The following is an 18,655-nucleotide window of genomic DNA, read 5'->3' as shown; positions in this document are numbered from 1 at the left end:
TTGCACCAATTTGTTTACGCACCGTCTGTAGCTGCTTTTGTGCTGCAAGGACAGAGTTGAGTAATTGCAACAGATAATGGAAAGGGCAGCAAAGCCTAGAATGTCTACCCTCTGGACTTCTAGGAGAAAAGTCTGAAAGCAGGTTTAGGTGGTCTCTCCCATCCTCAGGGATCACCTCCTCTGAGACACCCTCCCATCACCTCAGGGGTGGGATTGGCTGCTCCCCAATCTGAGCTCAGATAAGCTCATGCTTTTCCATGTGAGTGTGGAACCCAGATCAGCTTCCCTACCTCCTTATCCGCTGGGATGGGGGCTCCTTGTGGACCTGAATTTTATTGTCTTTCTCTTCCATGATCTCAGGACTGGGCATGAAGTGGCAGCATGGCAGTGTGGAGAGAGAAATTCAGATTTCCATACTGGTTCTTATCTGTATACAGGGTTGGGGGCAATTGACTTCCGTCCCGAGCCTCAGTTTCCTTGCTTATGAAATGGAAATATGGACCCTGTGTGGAGGCCTTCATGAGGAAAGAGGGAGCTGATGCCTCCAGTGACAGTTTTGAGCCCATACTCATGCAGTGATACACTAAATGCCCACATCTATTCACCTATGCCATCCTCACGGCTCCCTGGAAGTGGGCAGCATCCCAGGCCCATGGAAGCCGACAGGCTAAACAACTGCTCCAGGACCCACTGAGCACAGATTGGACTTTGGCTGAACACAGTCCACACCTTCACTGTCTGAAAGGCTGAGTACAGGGCCTGCATACAGTCGGTGTTCCATAAATGCTCCCCTCCTCCCAGCCCAGCACACAGGCATGTGTTTGTTAGTGGAGGCTGCACCAGTGGGCATCAGGATGAGTTTCCTTGAGCGCTGCCTTACCCTGCCCTGCAATGATGGGCCCTCACCCTGTCTTCTGCCTCCCCTAGGCTGCCCGAGGTCCGGATCTCAGACAACGGTCCCTATGAGTGCCATGTGGGCATCTATGACCGCGCCACCAGGGAGAAGGTGGTCCTGGCATCGGGCAACATCTTCCTCAACGTCATGGGTGAGTGCAAGGCCACTGGACCCAGCGTCTCAGTGAGGAGGATGAGTGTCTTTGAGTGTGTGTGTGCGTGCACACAGCAGCCATCCTGGGGGCCATCTACCAGAAGTTCCGTTGTGCTGGTGTCTTCCCTCTCCTGCCCTTGTCGTGGAGGGTCAACCAGAGCAGGCTGAGCCAAGGTGTGACCCGTGAGGTCTTGCCCCCCATGGGCCTCCCCTCAGGAGGTCCCCTTCTTGCAGCACAGGTACCCCAACAGGACCCTCCCCAGGGAGTGAAGGACAGCACCTCAGCCAAGATGCACAGCTGCTGCAGAGGGAACCATTCTGCCCCTCAGTCAAAAGATCCCCCTGCACTTCCTGAGGCCTTAATGGAGATGGCATAGGATCTGGAGACGAATTAGGAAGCGCTCAGGGCTGGGATTCAGAGCTCCAGGGTTCTCACCGTCTCCTCTTGTCTCCATTTATGCACCTGTAAAATGGAGGTAACAATACTGGTGTCTATCTCCAGCTGGCTGGGTCCTTGGGTAAGTCTATCCCAGTCCCAGACTCAGTTTCCCCATGTGTAAAGCAAGAATGCTGCTCTGCGCATTCTCAGAAGCCCCCACCGGCTCTAATGTTCTTGTCAGATACACACCTTTGGATTCTGGCTCTATTGCAAGGATGCTGGGGACTTGGCCTTGACTCTAGACTCTGTGTTCTCCAGTTTTCTTATCAAATAATATTTATCAGGGAAACAAAGCTGTGGTACACAGGCAATCAATGAAAGCATAAAGGCCCCGCTGAAAGCCGCTGCTTCTGGGGAAATTGAAAACCCCCAAAGGCCAGACCTCCAGAGGGACATTGATTCCTGCAGTGTGCCAGTGGTGGTTCTGGCTTCCCAATGGAGCCACAATGCAGGAGGTGGCGTTGCCAGGAAAAGCCCCTCTCTCGCAGTTACTCATGCACCAGTCAGCTTCTCTGATAGAGGAACTAGCAGCGTTTGGGTGCCTGGCTCTGGGTTGGCCACACCAGGGAACCTAGGAGGGACATAACTCAGTTTGCACCACCAAGGAACTCCCAGTCTGATGGGAGACATGTACTTAATCAACCATTTATGCATCACAATGTATCCAGCACCTACCTATGAGATAGCAGGGAATGGACCCAAACTTTTTATAGGACAAATACTTATCTATAGAGATTTTGCAGGAGACAAGCATAAAACACACTCATAGATGAATTGAAAAGAGCGTGCAACATGCTGGAAGAAAATAAAGCAGAGTAAAGGGATAAAGAGTGACTGCAGGTGGGTGGCTGCTAGCATAGGGAGGGGACTCAGGGAAGGCCCCTCTGCAGCTATTGGGCTGAGGGCTTTACATGTATTACATCATTTAGTCCTCACAACCAACCCGAGGGTACATGCTCACATTAACTCCATTTTGCAGATGCAGAAATGGATCACAGAGTAAGCAAGCAACTTGCCTAAAGTCACACAGCCAAGTTCACAAAATCCTCCTATGATATCAGGCAGCTCAGTGTTGCACTGGGACTCAGGCGTCTTGACTCCAGGGCCAGCTCTGTCACACTGCTGGAGGCAGTGAAGATGCTGTGCTAAGGCCTCACTCTAAGGTGCCTTCAAGCAAGGCCAGAGTCCTCAAAATCCATCCCTCCATGAGGCCCACACTTCCCATTACTTCACCAAAGAACTCTGAGCAGGTTATTCTCCCTCTGTGGCCTTGCTTTCTCCCATCTGTACTGTATTAGTCCATTTTCACGTTGCTGATAAAGACATATCCAAGACTGGGCAATTTGCAAAAGAAAGAGGTTTAATGAACTCACAGTTCCACATGGCTGGGGAGGTCTCACAATCATGGTGGAAGGTGAAAGGCACGTCTCACACGGCAGCAGACAAGAGAAGAGAGCTTGTGCAGGGAAATTTATGTAACCATGAGATCTTGTGAGACTTATTCACTATCATGAGAAATAGCACAGGAAAGACCGACCCCTATGATTCAGTTATCTCCCACTGGGTCCCTCCTACAACACAGGGGAGTGGTGGGAGCTACAATACAAGATGAGATTTGAGTTGGGACACAGCCAAAGCATATCATGTATCATCAGAGGGTTGACAGATAATCCTACACTCCCTCCCAGCTCTGACACTTGTGAGTCTCTTATTCCATCCACTAGGTGAGGAAACTGAGGCACAGAGCGATCTTGTGGTACTGACTCAGGTTGCACAACTGGCCTGATGGTCTCTGCTAAGCAAGGGAGTGTGCTCCTGGCAGGCTCAGTGCCTGAGACTTTTCCTCTCCTTCTGTGTCACTGCCTGGGAATCAGGAACACTCCCTGTGGGAGGCAGCAGTCACCAGAGACCAGAGCGTTGGGAAGGAGGGAGCAGCCGCTGTAGTTCCACTTACCGAGCGGTCTGATGGGGCTCCATGGACTCTGCAGGCAGCTGAGTCTTCCAGGAGGGGCCGGGCAGGGGCAAAGCTAGTGATGCAACCCCTACCTTCCACCCTGGCACTTTCAGATGCAGGGTAAGGGTGACCCCTGGAAATTCAGGGCTTTCCTGGCAGGATTTTCCCTGGCATTGCACCCGCCCATCACAGCCCATCCTCTGCTGGCCACTGCTCAGAGTTCACTGTGCTTGCCGTTGGTCTTCCCAGCCCAGCTGTGCCCCAGTGGAGCAGATCCACCTTGGCTCGCTATGCTCATGGGAACTGATATGGTAGCTGACACGTCTCCCGTCCCTCCCTGGACACGTGCATGTGCCTGACAACGTGTGAGCCTCTGGCTTCACGTGTGTTACCTTTTAGTATCCTCATGACAGCCCTGTGAACTGAAGGACTTTATGATCCCCATTCTATGAGGAGACCGAGGCTTAGCGGAGAGAAGTGACTTGTTGGGTTCTAACAGCTTTCTAAGTCCAAGTCTCATGACCTAAACCAGCACTTCTCAAACTTGAGCATGCAGCAGAACTGGCTGGAGAGCTTGTTAAATACAGATGGCTGGTTCCCACCGCCACAGCTTCTGACTCAGCTGGGCTGGGGTGGGGCCTAAGAATATGCATTTCTCACAAGTTCCCAGGGGATGCTGCTGCTGTTAGTCCAGGGGCTATACTTTGAGGACCACTGATCTAAATCTCTAAGTATTTCCCAAAATACTAGTTCTGTGTGTATCTATATATTGATGGTTATTCGATATTATACATATCTACAACTATGCCTATACTCTTACCCATATGCAAATGTATTTTTCCTCCCTCCTCCCACTTCTCACCTCACCCCAAACACAGGAGGATCCCCCCCAGCCCCGATTTCTTAGCATACAAGTTAAGGACATATTGGTTTAGGTCCCAATCTCAGTTGTGCTCTGTGAACTCAGGCCCATTTTCCTCTGTGGGCCTCAATTTCCCCATCTGTAAAATAGGAATGGGGATGCTTCCCTCCTAGGGTGGCTGCGAGGCTTAAAGTAGATGAAGTTTGCAGAACACCTAGCCCATCAAGAATATCATTGAAGAGCTCAGTTACTTGGACTCTGTTGTTTTTATTATCACTGTCTCTGGTTTGCCCATTCCTGGGCACAGCTGTAGCTGCCTGCCTCTTGCCCCTGGTTTTGGCCCCAGCAGAGAGAAGCCCCCCATTCACAGCTCCGAAAAGCCCTGCACTAGTCTGAGGAATGACTGTTCTGGGAACACAGCTTCATGCACCGCGGTGGCCTGGAAGCCAGGGAGTGTCTCTGGGAGCGGCAGGGACAGGGGTCTCTGCTTACTCACCTTCTCTGGGCTTCTTCCCCAAAGGTCTGCGTGTCCTGGCACCACTCACCTATGGAAGGAGTCAGGATATTTCCCAACTGTCATGATGACAGCAATGCCTCACACTTGCCCGATTTGAGCACTTTCAGAGGGGCTTTCACATTGAGGACATCACCCAATCCTCACTGCAGATCGGAGCATGGGGTTTACTATCATCCCTAACTCACAGATGAGGAGACTGAGGCCCAGGGAAGAGAAGGTATTTGCTCCAGGCCTTGTAGGGTGGGGGTGATCTTTGTGCCAGAGCAGCGTGGCTTCTGTAGCTCACCAAGGTCCTGAATGGTGAGAGGAGGACTGGGGGAGGGGGCATGGCTGAGTGTTTCTCATACAACATCTCCTGTAACCCATCGACCACGTGGGCCTTGGAGGCAGGCACCACAGCGAGCCCATTGCACAGACCTGGCTCAGAGGGGCATGGGACTTGGCCGAGGTTGGAGGGTTAAATGAGATAATCTATAGAACAGAATGTTCTGGGCCTGAGGCTTGGCACATTCTGGATGATCAAGAAATAGTATCTCTTACGACAAATAGTAGTTGGGTCAGATACAAACCAGGCACAATTAGACCAATCTCTGTGAACGTCTCCTTCAAATATGTTTCAGGGCAGGTTTCAAAACTTAAAACCAACTCATTGCTTTGGTTCATCTGTGGGATTGTGTTCACACACAAAGAACCTTCCTTTAAGCGAACGGAGGTCATCGAACGCTGGGGTCTCTTTTGTGCCACATGGGACCCCAAGGGCCGCTACAGCCAAATTGAGGCAAGACAGCCTCTCCCTGATTTGGAGGTCGATGGGAAGCTCTCAGGACAGTGGGGAGAAGGAGAGCTGAGGAGCTGGGGACGGCCCAGGGCCCACCTGCCTCAAAGCACAGAGCAGTTCCGCCAGACAGCCCAGCACCCCAGTCTGCCATCCACACGTCCACATTCAGCACATTCTAACGCGGCCATTTCCAGAGGCCTCCGGGTGCAGATGAAAACGTGAGTGCAGCTGTAATTTCACGCCTATAACATCCCACTATGTGGTGGGGAAAGACATTTGGGAGCCCCGTGGGTGACACCAAGGGTATATGCTGCACACAGTCATTAAAATGTTTTTATCCGAGCTGCAGATAAATTGTAAGCCAATTTGAAAGTTGCGTGCTGGGCCCCAGGAACGCATTATACACAGTCATGGAAGGATTTTGAAGGTTCTTCTGGGGGTGCAGGTTAGGAGGAGGGAGCGTGTTGAGGGTGCGCTGTTACAATCAATTAAATGTTGTGAGAGCCAGGCACCCCACCCCCATCCTCACCAAAGTTAAAAGACTCTGCACTTCTGGCTCCTCTGGAATGCCAAGGGGCAGGGTTTCTCTGCCACCAAGTGGGGCCCTTTCAACCCAAAGCTAAAAAGCAAAACCACCCTCTGCATGCCAGCATTGAGCTCAGGCTTCAACCTAGAGTTAATCCCTCGCAAAAGCCCTTGGATGTGACCCTGGTCATCTCTATTTTAGGGATGATGGAGCAGAGGCTCCGAGAGTTTAAGGGGCACGTCTACGTGAGTGACAGAGCAGGATGGGCAGGAGTGGGGCATCCCACCAGGTCTGCCTGAGCCCAAAGGAGGTACTTACACAGCAGCCTTAACTCCCAAAGGAAATTTCCCTCCCTTTGACCATGAGTCACACAAACCTCAAACAAGCACTGGAGTGGGGACAGAGTGCAGAGGGTGGGGACTTCTTTAAGACTGAGCCCTAACTAGGTTGCTCAAAAACTCCGATGGTCCTAGCATGGCGGCTCACATCTGTAATCCCAGCACCTTGGGGAGGCTGAGGTGGGTGGATCTCTTGAGCCCAGGAGTTCTAGCCCAGCCTGGGCAACATGGGGAAATCCCATTTCTACAAAAAATTAGCTGGGCTGTGGTGGCACGTACCTGTAGTCCTGGCTACTCAGGAGGCTGAGGTGGGAGGATTTCTTGAGCCTGGGAGGTAAAGGCTGTAGTGAGCTGAGATCATGCCACTGCGCTCTAGCCTGGGCAACAGTGAGACCTTGTCTCAAAAAATGAAACCAAACCAAACCAATAAAACCAAACAACAACAACGAATTCCGATGGATGGGTGGGGCTGTTTGCCTTTCGGGATAGTAGGAGTCTAGGAGGAAGACAGAATGTCTGTGTCCTTGCCTGCATTCCTGTCCCCATCCCCATTTTTGGTTCTCTCATCCACTACTCTCCAGCACCTCCCCTACTTCTCAGACCCTTTGAAAGGAGCACTGAAGTTGGATTCCAGCAGACCTGGGTCCAAATCCCAATTAGTGTCTACTTTTGACATGGACAGTCTAGTATTGAATTTCCTTTCTGGTAACAGAGGATATCAGAACGTCTTTTTTGTTCAAATATGTTATAAGGTGACTTGGATGCTCACATGCATGGACATTCTAATTTTCATTTGTTCATTTGTGTGTTCATTCATTTAACATATATTTATTGAGCACCTAGTACATTGCAGGCATTGTTGTGTGCACTGGAGTTTGCAATGAACAAGAAGGGCAAAAAAACAAACAAACAAACAAACAAAAAAAACTGGCCCTCACAGACAGTGCAGTAGGGGAGGCAGAAGATGAGCAAGTGAAGAGATGGGGAGACAAATAGGATGTCAGTGGGTGGTAAAACAATGTCAGGAACAACCCATCAGGGATGGGGCTGTTCTAGGTCAGTGTGGCACCTCTGAGAAGGTAACATTCAAAAGAGGTGAACTATAGGGGCTTCATTCATTCATGCCAGTGATTCAATGACTTACTGAGCATCCCCCAGGTGCCAAGCACAATTCTAGGTGATGTGGATACACTGACAACAAGACAAGGTCCTTGCTTCACATTCTCTAAGGGACTCATGGACTCATATTCTCTAAGGGAAATACCTTTGTGGTACAGAGGAGAAAACTAGTTTTTGGGGCTGCCCATAGCAAATGACTGAAAACTGCTTAGCTTAAAACCACAGCAATGTGTTGTCTCACAGTGCTAGTCCCAGAAGCCTAAAATCAAGGTGTCAGTAGGGCCATGCTCCCCATGCAAGGGAAAAATCCGTCCTTGTCCCTCCCCTTGCCTCTGGTGTTGCTGGTGATCCTTGGAGTTCCCTGGCTTATAGATGCTGATCTCTGCCTCTCTCATCATATGGCCTTCTTTCTCTGGCTCTGTGTTCCTGTTCCTGTGTTAAGATTTGTTTCTGCTGTTGCTTCTGCTTCTGCTTCTGCTCCTGCTTCTGCTCCTGCTCCTGCTTCTGCTTCTTCTCCTTCTCCTAATCCTTCTTTCTTCTTTCCTCCTCCTCCCTCTCCCCCTCCCCTCCCTTCTCCTCCTCCTCCTCCTCTTCTTCTTCTTCTTGTTCTTCTTCTTCTTTTTCTCCTCTCCTCTTCCTCCTCCTCCTTCTTCTTCTTCTCCTCCTCCTCCTCCTCTTCCTCCTCCTCCTTCTTCTCCTCCCCCTCATTCTCCTTCTTCTCTCTCTCTTTTTTTGTGTGAGACAGAGTCTTGCTCTGTTGCCCAGGGTGGCCTCAAATGCCTGAGTTCGAGCAATCCACCCAGCTTGGCTTCCTAAAGTGCTACAGGCAATGAGCCACTGTGCCCACCTCAACAGATTTTCTCCTTATAAGGACATCAGTCATTGAATTAGGACTCACCCTAATCCAGTGTGACTTCATCTTACCTTTAGCACAGTTGCAAGGACCCTATTTCCAAATAAGGTTACATTATTTCCAAATAAGTTCTGCGGGTCAGAACTTCAACACATCATCTTCAGGGACATAATTCAACCCACAGCAGTAACTGAGTCGGGATGTAGCACACCAGGATTCCCTGTCTGAATCTGAAGCTGATACTCTCTGCTCCCAACCCCGTGGGTCACCCTTCGTTGGACACTGACTAATATGCAGGTGCTGTGCTAAACTCTTGTTGTGTTAACTCACTGAACACTCACAGAAGCTCTGCAAGGTGAGTACTATCACTTTCTCTTTAGCAGGTGAAGAAACTGAGAGGTGATGTCACTTCCCTACATCACCCAGCCAGCGCGTGGCAGGGCAGGGGTATATAGCCATCCTGCATGTTAACTTCTCTGCTCCTCTAGAAGTTTACCAATGAATGGGAAGCCCAGACTCATAAAGTGTGGATACACATTAATAAAATGCTCTACTTCGGGATCCCTGTCTCTCTTATGGAAGCTTCCAAGTGAGGTTGGCAGATGAAGTAGACTTTTGGAACCTGAGGCCAGAGTGGCACCAAACCACACTATATGCTTTGCAAGTCTGGAGCCAGGAAACACAGCTTCCACCCCAAAGAACAGATGTTAATGAACTTTACATGATGTTTCTGGTTGGTTTGTCTTTTTTCAGTATGTTCTACTGATTTTTATTAAGTGTGCCTGGTGCGTTTTTCCTTGTGTTTTGTCTGTTCTGTTTTGTTTTGTTTTGTATTGTTTTGTTTTGAAACAGAGTCTTGCTCTGTCCCCCAGGCTGGAGTGCAGTGGCACGATCTCAGCTCATTGCAGCCTCTGACTTCCGGGCTCAAGAGATTCTCCTGCCTTAGCCTCCCAAGTAGCTGGGATTACAGATATACACCACCATGCCTGGCTAATTTTTCTAGTTTTAGTCGAGACAAGGTTTCTCCATGTTGGCCAGGCTGGTTTTGAACTCCTGACCTCAAGTGATCCTCCCGCCTCAGCCTCCCAAAGTCTGGGATTACAGGCATAAGCCACCACGCCCGGCCCTTTGTTTTTTCTAAAAAAGTGGTTTTATTCATACCACTTTATATGAGATACAATTCATATAACATACAATTCACTCATTTAAAGTGTACAAGACAGTGGTTTTAGCATATTCACAGAGTTGTGCCTCTACCACCACAATTAATTTTAAAACATTTTAATTGTTCTCTAAAGAAACCCTGTACACATCAGCAGTTACACACCACCCAACATTGTCCATCCTCTCCTCAGCCACAAACACCCTTTCTGTCTCTATAGATTTGCTGGTTCTGGGTATTTAATATGCTGAGATTATACAATATGTGGTCTTTTGTGGCTAGTTTCTTTTGCTTTACATAATGTCTTCGAGGTTCATCCATATTGTAGCAGGTACCAGTACTTCATTCCTTTTCAATGCTGAATAATGTTCCATTGTACGGATAGATCATGTTTTGTTTACACATTCATCAGTGGATGGAAATCTGGGTTGTTTCCCCGTTTTGGCTATTATGAACAACGCTGCTATAAACATTCATGTACAAGTGTTTGTGTGAACATATAGTTTCAGTTCTCTTGGGTGTGTATCCTCGGAGTTGAACTGCTGAGTCAAACGATGACTCTGCATTTAAACTTCTGAGGAACTTTCCAGACAGCTTTCCACAGTGGCTGCACTGTGTTATATTCCCACCAGCTGCATATGAGTCCCATCTTCTCCACATCTCTGTCAACACTTGTTACTATCTGTCTTTTTAAATATAGCCATCCTAGTGGATGTGGAGTGATATCTCTTTGTGGCTTCGATTGGCATTTCCCTCAGGGCCAATGACACTGTACATCCTTTCCTGTGCTTCTTGGCCATTTGGACATCTTCTTTGGAGAAATATCTATTCAGAGCCTTTGGCAATTTTCAATGGCCTTATTTGTCTTTTTATGATTGAATTGTAAGAGTTCTCTATCTGACCTACATGTAAGTCCCTTATCAGGTATATCATTTGCACATTCTTCTCCCATTGTGTAGATTGTCTTTTCACTTTCTTCATGGTGTCCTGTGAAGGACAAAATGTTTTAATGTCAATGAAATCCAGTTTATCTATTTTTCCTTTTGTCACTTGTGCTTTCTGTGTCATATTTAAGGAGACTTTGCCCTACTCAATGTCACAACTTACTCCTGTATTTTTCTTCTAGGAGTTTGTATAGTTTTAGCTCTTACATTTAGGTTTATAATGCATTTCAAGTTTATTTTTATGTATGGTGTGAGGGAGGGGTCCAACTTCATCATTTGCATGTGGATGTCTGGTTGTCCCAGCCCCATTTGTTGAACACACTATTCTATCCCCATTGAACTATCTTGGCATCCTTGTCGAAAATCAATTGACTGTAAAAGTGCAAGTTTATTTCTAGACACTCCATTCTGTTTCACTGCTCTATATGTCTATCTCTGTGTATGTCTGGTGCTTTTCTAACCATCTGCCACCTCCAGCCTGGCTCTTACTCTCCAGCTATGTGACTTTAGGCAATGAGTTTCACAGGAAATTCTCCTGTTTAGTTTCTTGAAGTTTCCCCTTAAAAGAAACTTACCCTGGGACTGCTGAGGGTTCCCAGAGGAAAAGAGAGTACAGAAGGTCCTGGGGGTGATGAAGTCTGAGTCTACTTCCAGGAGGCCTGGCCAGAACCTTGGATTTCTGGAGAGCTGGATTCTTGCTTTCTAAGACCAGATTCTTGAACGTGATTCTCTGGAATCCCAGCCTGGCACTCCCCTCTGGAAAAAGCAGCAAATTTCCAGGACCAATAATCAGAGTGTCAAGAACTTCTCTCTTTTTTTTTTTTTTTCACTCTGTCACCCAGGCTGGAGTGCAGTGGTGCAACCATGACTCACTGCAGCCTCAACTTCCTAGGCTCAAGCAATCCTCCTGCCTTAGCCTCCCTAGTAGCTGGGACTATAGGCGTGTGCCACCATACCTGGCTAATTTTTAAAAATTTTTGTAGACACAGGGTCTTACTCTGTTGGCCAGGTTGGAAGAACCTCTTTTGACTTGGGAAGAAGAATCCTCTATACCTCCAAGTGAGCTAGGGAGATCTGAGGGCTGAGCGCAGACCTCACACCTCTCAGAGGCCTGCTGATCTCCTGTAGGCCTGAGCAAAACAGAAGTAACACCACTGTGCTTCTCTGGGGGACAGCAATGGGAAAGCAGAGTTCGGTTTGCAGAATTCCCTTTCAAGAAGGCTGTCTGTGCACAGGACAGCTGTAGAGGAAGTGAGGCTTCTTCCAAGCAGAGCCACCACACAATGGTGTGTATGGTGGTCCAAGGGGCAGGGTAGGTCAATGGAGGGAGGCTGCCAGTCTGAGATCCCTGGGAAATCCCCAGAAAGGCAAGATTCAGAGCCTCAGCTACCTCCTTTCCCAGGATGTGTGCTGGGTGGAAAATGATCAGCTCCTTCCTCTGTCTTAGAGCCTGAGTGGATGAACCACCTGCCAGACTTGGGCTAATTACATTAACTGGCCCCAGGCGATTACTGTGGCCACAGACTCCAGGGAGGCAGGCTGCTGCTCCACAGGGGAAGCAAGGAGGCTGTGGAGGGAGGCATGGGCTGGCTGGGATCCAGGCCAGAGCTGCAGAGAATTCCCAGAGCACTGAGAGGGAGAAGGTATGAACACGAGCTTCCACCTCTTACCCCAGAAACCCGCGGGGTCTGAGGACCAGGCCTGGGCTACTCTTACCCCCAGGCAAAAGGCTAGACAAGCCCATCCCCAAGACCTCTCCCCCTGCCTGCACCCCTTCTTATCACTCTGGGTGAGTGACATGCAGACGCCCAGCCCCTCCAAACTAGACAAGGTGGAGGCCAGATAATCCCCCATTTGAGAATGATCTCTCTAGTAAATCAGCTTGACCATAAATGTAGTTTACTTCCTTAGAGAGTTGAGGAATGGCTAAGGGTGTGTGCTTTGGATTCAGACATGACTTTTCTACCAGGTTCTGCAACTGATAGTAATAAAAGTGGTTAATGTTTGCTTGTTTGTTTATTTATTTATTTGAGACAGTCTCACTCCGTCACCCAGGCTGGAGTGCAGTGGTGTTGTCTTAGCTTACTGCAACCTCCACCTCCTGAGTTCAAGTCATCCTTGTGCCTCATCGGAGCAGCCAGGATTATAGGCGCGCACTACCACGCCCAGCTAATTTTTGTATTTTTAGTAGAGACAGTGTTTCTCCATGTTGGCCAGGCTGATCTTGAACTCCTGACCTCAGATGGTCCACCTACTTCGGCCTCCCAAGATGCTGGGATTACAGGCGTGAGCCACCATGCCAGGCTATGGTTAATGTTTATTGAACATTTACTATATACCAAGCACTGTTCTGCTTAACACCTGCTATATCATTTATAACAGTTTTCTAAGGTCAATTCTGTTATTACTTTATCCATTTTACAAGCGTGAAAACTAAGGGGTTATAAAATGTGCCCAAGGACACAGAACTAGAATTCAAACCCAGGCAGGCTGCCTTCCGCACCCAGGGACCCAGCCACTATGCTCCCCTACCTCTCACTGGAATGTGGCCTTTGGAAGTTTATTTTATCTCCCTAGACCTCGGTGTCCCTTTTTGCTGAATAGGGGTTACAGTAGCACCTGTTGGGACTTGAAATGTAACAGACAAGTAAAGGGCTGTGTCACTAGCTCACAGTGAGTGTTCTGGGGGAGGAAAGCTGTTCTTATTTCCTATCCGTGTGGCTCCAGCCCTCACCCTATAAGTGTCAGTGGGGCTGAGGGTAGGGTCAGAACTGTGAGAAGTGACAATGGCCCTGTGGGAGCTCTCAAAGCCAGGCAGTGACATCTCTGGCCTCCCACCCTGGATGCTGGCAAAGGTGGTCAGGAAAGAGGATGCAGCCAGCAGCCCGGAGTCCAATCACACCTCCTCCACCATCTTGCTGTGACTTTTTCTTTCCAAGCCTCAGTTTCCTCCTTTGGAAACTGGGGGTAATCATGCTTTTTACCCCACAGGCTGTGTCAAGGAATAAATAAAATGGCACCTTCAGGCGTACAGAAAGTGCTTGGCCCAGATGCTGGCATCATTGTTAGGGCAGGGCAGGAAGTTAGAACAGAGACAATAGGAGCCAACTCAGGACAATAAATGTAGTGGCCGGACATAAGAGTAGCCTTTCCAAGCAGAAGCCACAGGACATGGGGACCAATTGGAAAGATGGGAACAGATGTGGAGACACGGTGGACCTGGCACTGGATGGAGATGGTCCTCTGAGAAGGTTCCAATGCAACCATGTGATCTCACTTAGCAGCCAGCAACTGCAGAAAATGGGCCGCTGGGGTGGAGAGGCTAGGGCGTGCGGACCTCTACAGGCTTCCTCCCTGCCAGCCGGAGCTTCTGAGGGGGGCAGCAGAGTGAGAAGTAGGGGGCCTGAGACAGCTGGCTGGGCTGAGCTACCACAAGCTGGCTGGAGTGGGGGATGCGGCCCACAGGACTGAGGTGGGAGTGGTCAGGGGCCCTTGAGCTGGACGTGAGCATGTTCAGAGACCGGCCACTGTCGTCTTGAGTGCCTGGACCTGGTCAGGGAGCTGGAGGAAGGACACCCATGCTGCTCGCCTGCCTGCCACGGGCCTCCCAGCCAGCTGAGGTCACCGGCTGAGTGCCAGTTTAGAGAGGGGACAGACAGATGGGTTTGGGGCTCGGAGGAGCATTTTGAAGCTAACTGGGTCATCTAGCAAGGACGGTCACTTCCCAGCCTCAGCCCCAAAGGTCCAAGCCTGCTGACTGCTTCCTGGACAGGCTTCTAGAACCCTCCCTTCCTCCCTCTCTGAACACAGTTCTGCAAAGAAATGCCCTTGACCATAGCCCACCCTCACCGAGGAACAGGCCCAACTCGTTCCATCAGCTGTCCCTCTAATCCCCCTACAGCCTGCAGGGCAGAGCCTGTGGTGCCTCAGTATGAGTGCCTACAGAGGTCAGGAGACATGCCCACTGTCCCACAGCAGTGAGTGGCACTGAGATGGGAGCTCAGGTCTTCTGGGACCAGAGCCCTTGACTTTCCCACTCCATGAAGCTGCCAGGAAAACAGAGGGACAGCCACATCTCTGAGTGTGGGACAATGTGGTAGCCATATGGATCTCTGGATCAAGGGCCTCCCGAAAGTCCTGGAAGTCAGTGGGGTGGGGATCTGTATCCCCATTTTACAGAGAAGAAAACTGAGTCTGCTAATAAAAGGAAGGCTAGAGTTTGAATCTGAATATTCTCTGATTGCCGCTCTCCTTCCATGGGGACCTGAGGCCCTGAGCTGGGGAGGGAAGCGAGGCCTTTGAAACCTCTGACCCATTATTGTGACTGGATGAAGCAGACAACCTAGTCAAGCAGTTTTTGGTGCATCTTGTCCCTGGGGAATAGAGCTAGCCACTTGTCATCAGCCCCTCTCCAAGGGAACTTGGAGCCTAGGGCAGAAACAGACCACTTGCTCATTCATTTTTCACACTTAAAAATCCTTTGATTCAAGCAATATTTGTGAGCACCTACTATGCACCTGCTGTGGGGGGAGCACTGAGAGAGTCCCACCTCCCTTCAGGTAGCTATACAAATTATAAATTCATTTTGATATGGGGCAGCAAGGATACAATCTAATAGCAATGAAGTTCTCAGTTACAAGGTACCAAAAGTTGCTCCAGGCACTTAAATATATAAATTCATTTAATCCTCACAATCCTTAGGAGATGTATACTTCTATTATTTTTATTTTAATAAATGAAGAAATTGAGACCCAGAGAGGTTAAGTAACTTGCCCAAGGTCACACAGTGAGTGACAGAATTTGTTTTCAAACCCGGATTGCCTGGCTTGGGAGCTTCTCTATAGCCTCTCATGAGATGGCTCATTGAGCCCTCCTGAGCCAACTGAAGAGATTCTTCTGCTTCTGGAATTATCTAGGCAGGTGTCTGAAGCCCCCTGGTGCCCTCACCAACTCCTTGGATCTTCTGTGTCTCACATACCAGGGCTCCCCTCTTGTTCCAGAGTCAGATCGGCATCAGCCTCCCAGGCCCCGCCAGAGCAGGCCTGCAGGTGCATCATTAAACCTTGACAAGTGTGAGGTCAGTACAATGCTTTCTCCTCTCCACCCCTGGGAGCTGGATTTAGTGGCTCCAGCAGAAGGTAAACTTCCCCTCCCTGGGAAAGGCCCCTTAATTACTAGTGATATGTGGCTGTTGAAACTGCAGTGCCTCGGGCCCAGTGATTTAAGGGGCAGGCAGGAAGTGGAAGTTACAGGTGTTAACAGAGCTGTATCAGGAGCTGGGAGAGCAGGGATCATAGCGTGAGGAGGCCATAGCTGCCCCTGTAGGAATGCTGCCCACAGGCACTCTTAGGGAGAGAGAGGTGATCCCACTGCCTCAGGTACAGAAGGGGAGACTGAGGCCAAGATCACACTGCAATTTGGCTTGGCCTGAAACTCAGCAGCCCTGACTCTGCTGCCAACTTGCAGTGAATCCCTGGACTCAGTTTCTCCATCTGCATATGAGAAGCTCATGTGCTGTAGAGAAGCTCCCAAGTCAGGCAATCTGGGCTTGAAAACCACCAACTCTGAGGCGGAAGACTTCACTCACTCCCTAGGAGCCATAATCACAATAATTTTCATAACAAAAACTAGCGCTGATTGAGTGCTCCCTGAGTGCCAGGCATCCTACTAAGTTCTTTAAGAGCTTTCTTTGGTTTAATTCTCACAACAGCTACTGAGGTGGTCATTCTTGTTATTCCCATTTTACAGAAGAGGAAACTGAGGCTCAGAGAGAAGAAGCAACTTGCCCAAGACCGCATGGCTTAGGGAGTGACCAAATGGAGCGTCTAAGCCTCTCTCTCTGAAGCCAGAGCTTGACCTCTCTGCTCTGGGACATAAGGTCCAGTTGGCCCTCAAGGAGTCCATGAATGATAGGTGAGAGAGAAAAGGGCACAGGTTTCCAGAATTCCAGCAGAAGAAAAACAGGGATGATGGGGGAGGACTAAGGTGCAAGCTAAGAGATGAGGAAGTTCCCAGGAGGGAGTCTCCTCCAGAGGAGGGCATCAGGAAGGCTTCATGGAGGAGGTGGCATGGAGCTGGGTCTAGCAGGCGGATGGAGAGATAGGACAGGAGGTGCTGCAGGCAGAAGGAGCTCTGTAGGCAACAATCAGGGGCAGAAAAGCATGGCAAGAGGGGGGATCCCTGCATGGCAGTAACCCAAGGCATGAGAAGGAGCAGGGAGTAACATATCATCACAACAGCACGCATCACAACAGCAATCACCACAACAGCAATCACCACAACAGCACTCACCACAACAATCACCACAACAGCACTCACCACAACAATCACCACAACAGCACTCACTACAACAACAATCACCACAACAACACTCACCACAAAAACAATCACAATAGTCACCACAATAGCACTCACCACAACAACAATCACCACAGCAGCAATCACCACAAAAATCACCACAACAACACTCACAACAATCACCACAACAGCAATCACCACCACAACACTCACCACAACAACAATCACCACAACAACACTCACCACAAAAACAATCACCACAACAATCACCACAATAACACTCACCACAACAGCACTCACCACAACAATCACCACAACAGCACTCACCACAACAATCATAACAATCACCACAACAGCAATCACAACAGCACTCACCACAACAACAATCACCACAACAACACTCACCACAAAAACAATCACCACAACAATCACCACAATAGCACTCACCACAACACTCACCACAACAACAATCACCACAATAGCACTCACCACAACAATCACCACAACAGCACTCACAACAACAATCACAACAGCAATCACCACAACAGCACTCACCACAACAACAATCACCACAGCAGCAATCACCACAACAATCACCACAACAGCACTCACCACAACAGCAGTTGCCACAACAACAATCACCACAACAATCACCACAACAGCAATCACCACCACAGCAATCACCACAGCAATCACCACAACAGCAATCACAACAGCACTCACCACAACAACAATCACCACAACACTCACCACAACAGCGATCACCACAACAGCAATCACCACAACAACACTCACCACAACACTCACCACAACAGCACTCACCACAACAACAATCACAACAGCACTCAATACAACAGCACTCACCACAACAATCACCACAACAGCAATCACCATAACAATCATCACAACAGCAATCACCACAACAATCACCACAAAAACAATCACCACAACAATCATCACAACAGCACTCACCACAACAACAATCACCACAGCAGCACTCACCACAACAGCAATCACAACAATCATCACAACAGCATTCACCACAGCAGCACTCACAACAGCAATCACAACAACAATCACAACCGCACTCAATACAACAGCACTCACCACAACAATCACCACAACAGCAATCACCACAACTGCCCTCACCACAACAGCACTAACCACAGCTGACATTTTATTCATCACTTGGTAGGTATCAGGTGTGGGTCTACATAATTTATATAGTGCTCACAAGAACCCTAGAAAGTAGATCTTATGATGACCCCATTTCACTGATGAGGAAACTGTAGCCAAGCGCACTGTGGCTCATTCCTATAATCCTAGCACTTTGGAAGGCTGATATGGGATGATCTCTTGAGCCCAGAAGTTCAAGACCAGCTTGGACAATATAGGGAGACCCCATCTCTACCAAAAAAAATTAAAAATCCTAAACTAAATTTAAAAAATAACAAATCACATGAGGAAACTGAGGTGCAGCAGGAATAAGTGGCTTGCCAAGGTCACCCAGCTGGTAGGTGTCAGAACCATGATACAATCGTCAGCCCTGTCCCTGAGCCCATGGAAGGTCTACTGCTGTGCCCAGTCCTGAGGAAGCAGGAATTGGTGAGGAAAGGGCCATCTCTCCTCCAGGCTGCCAGGGGCCCTGCTCACCCACTGTCCACTTGACTTGGCTACAGGCAGAGAGGGAAGGAGAGACCCTGAATCCAGTGCCATCCATCCATCAGATATGGGGAGCCCATAGCCAGGATGCCTGAAGAGCCAGATGGGCCAGGGGACGCTCCCTGCAGCAGCCTGTGTGTGGGGAGCAGGAGTGAG

The 18,655-nt window shown here is 49.2% G+C and overlaps 1 protein-coding gene across 4 annotated transcripts in view; it reads left to right on the top strand.

Annotated features, from left to right (window-relative positions):
- The window catches only part of LOC105483134 (immunoglobin superfamily member 21), a 328,288-nt gene that overhangs the window by 281,630 nt on the left and 28,003 nt on the right, over positions 1 to 18,655 (top strand). For all 4 annotated transcript variants that reach the window (XM_071099451.1, XM_071099458.1, XM_071099450.1 and 1 more), the window contains one exon: positions 928 to 1,046. In XM_071099451.1, the coding sequence (XP_070955552.1) occupies positions 928 to 1,046 (119 nt within the window). The remainder of the gene's footprint in view (positions 1 to 927; positions 1,047 to 18,655) is intronic.

Source organism: Macaca nemestrina, chromosome 1 (assembly GCF_043159975.1).
Source record: "Macaca nemestrina isolate mMacNem1 chromosome 1, mMacNem.hap1, whole genome shotgun sequence".
Lineage (NCBI taxonomy): Eukaryota > Metazoa > Chordata > Mammalia > Primates > Cercopithecidae > Macaca > Macaca nemestrina.
The sequence above is the reverse complement of the archived record's forward strand: the minus strand, read 5'-3'. Positions and strand labels throughout refer to the sequence as shown.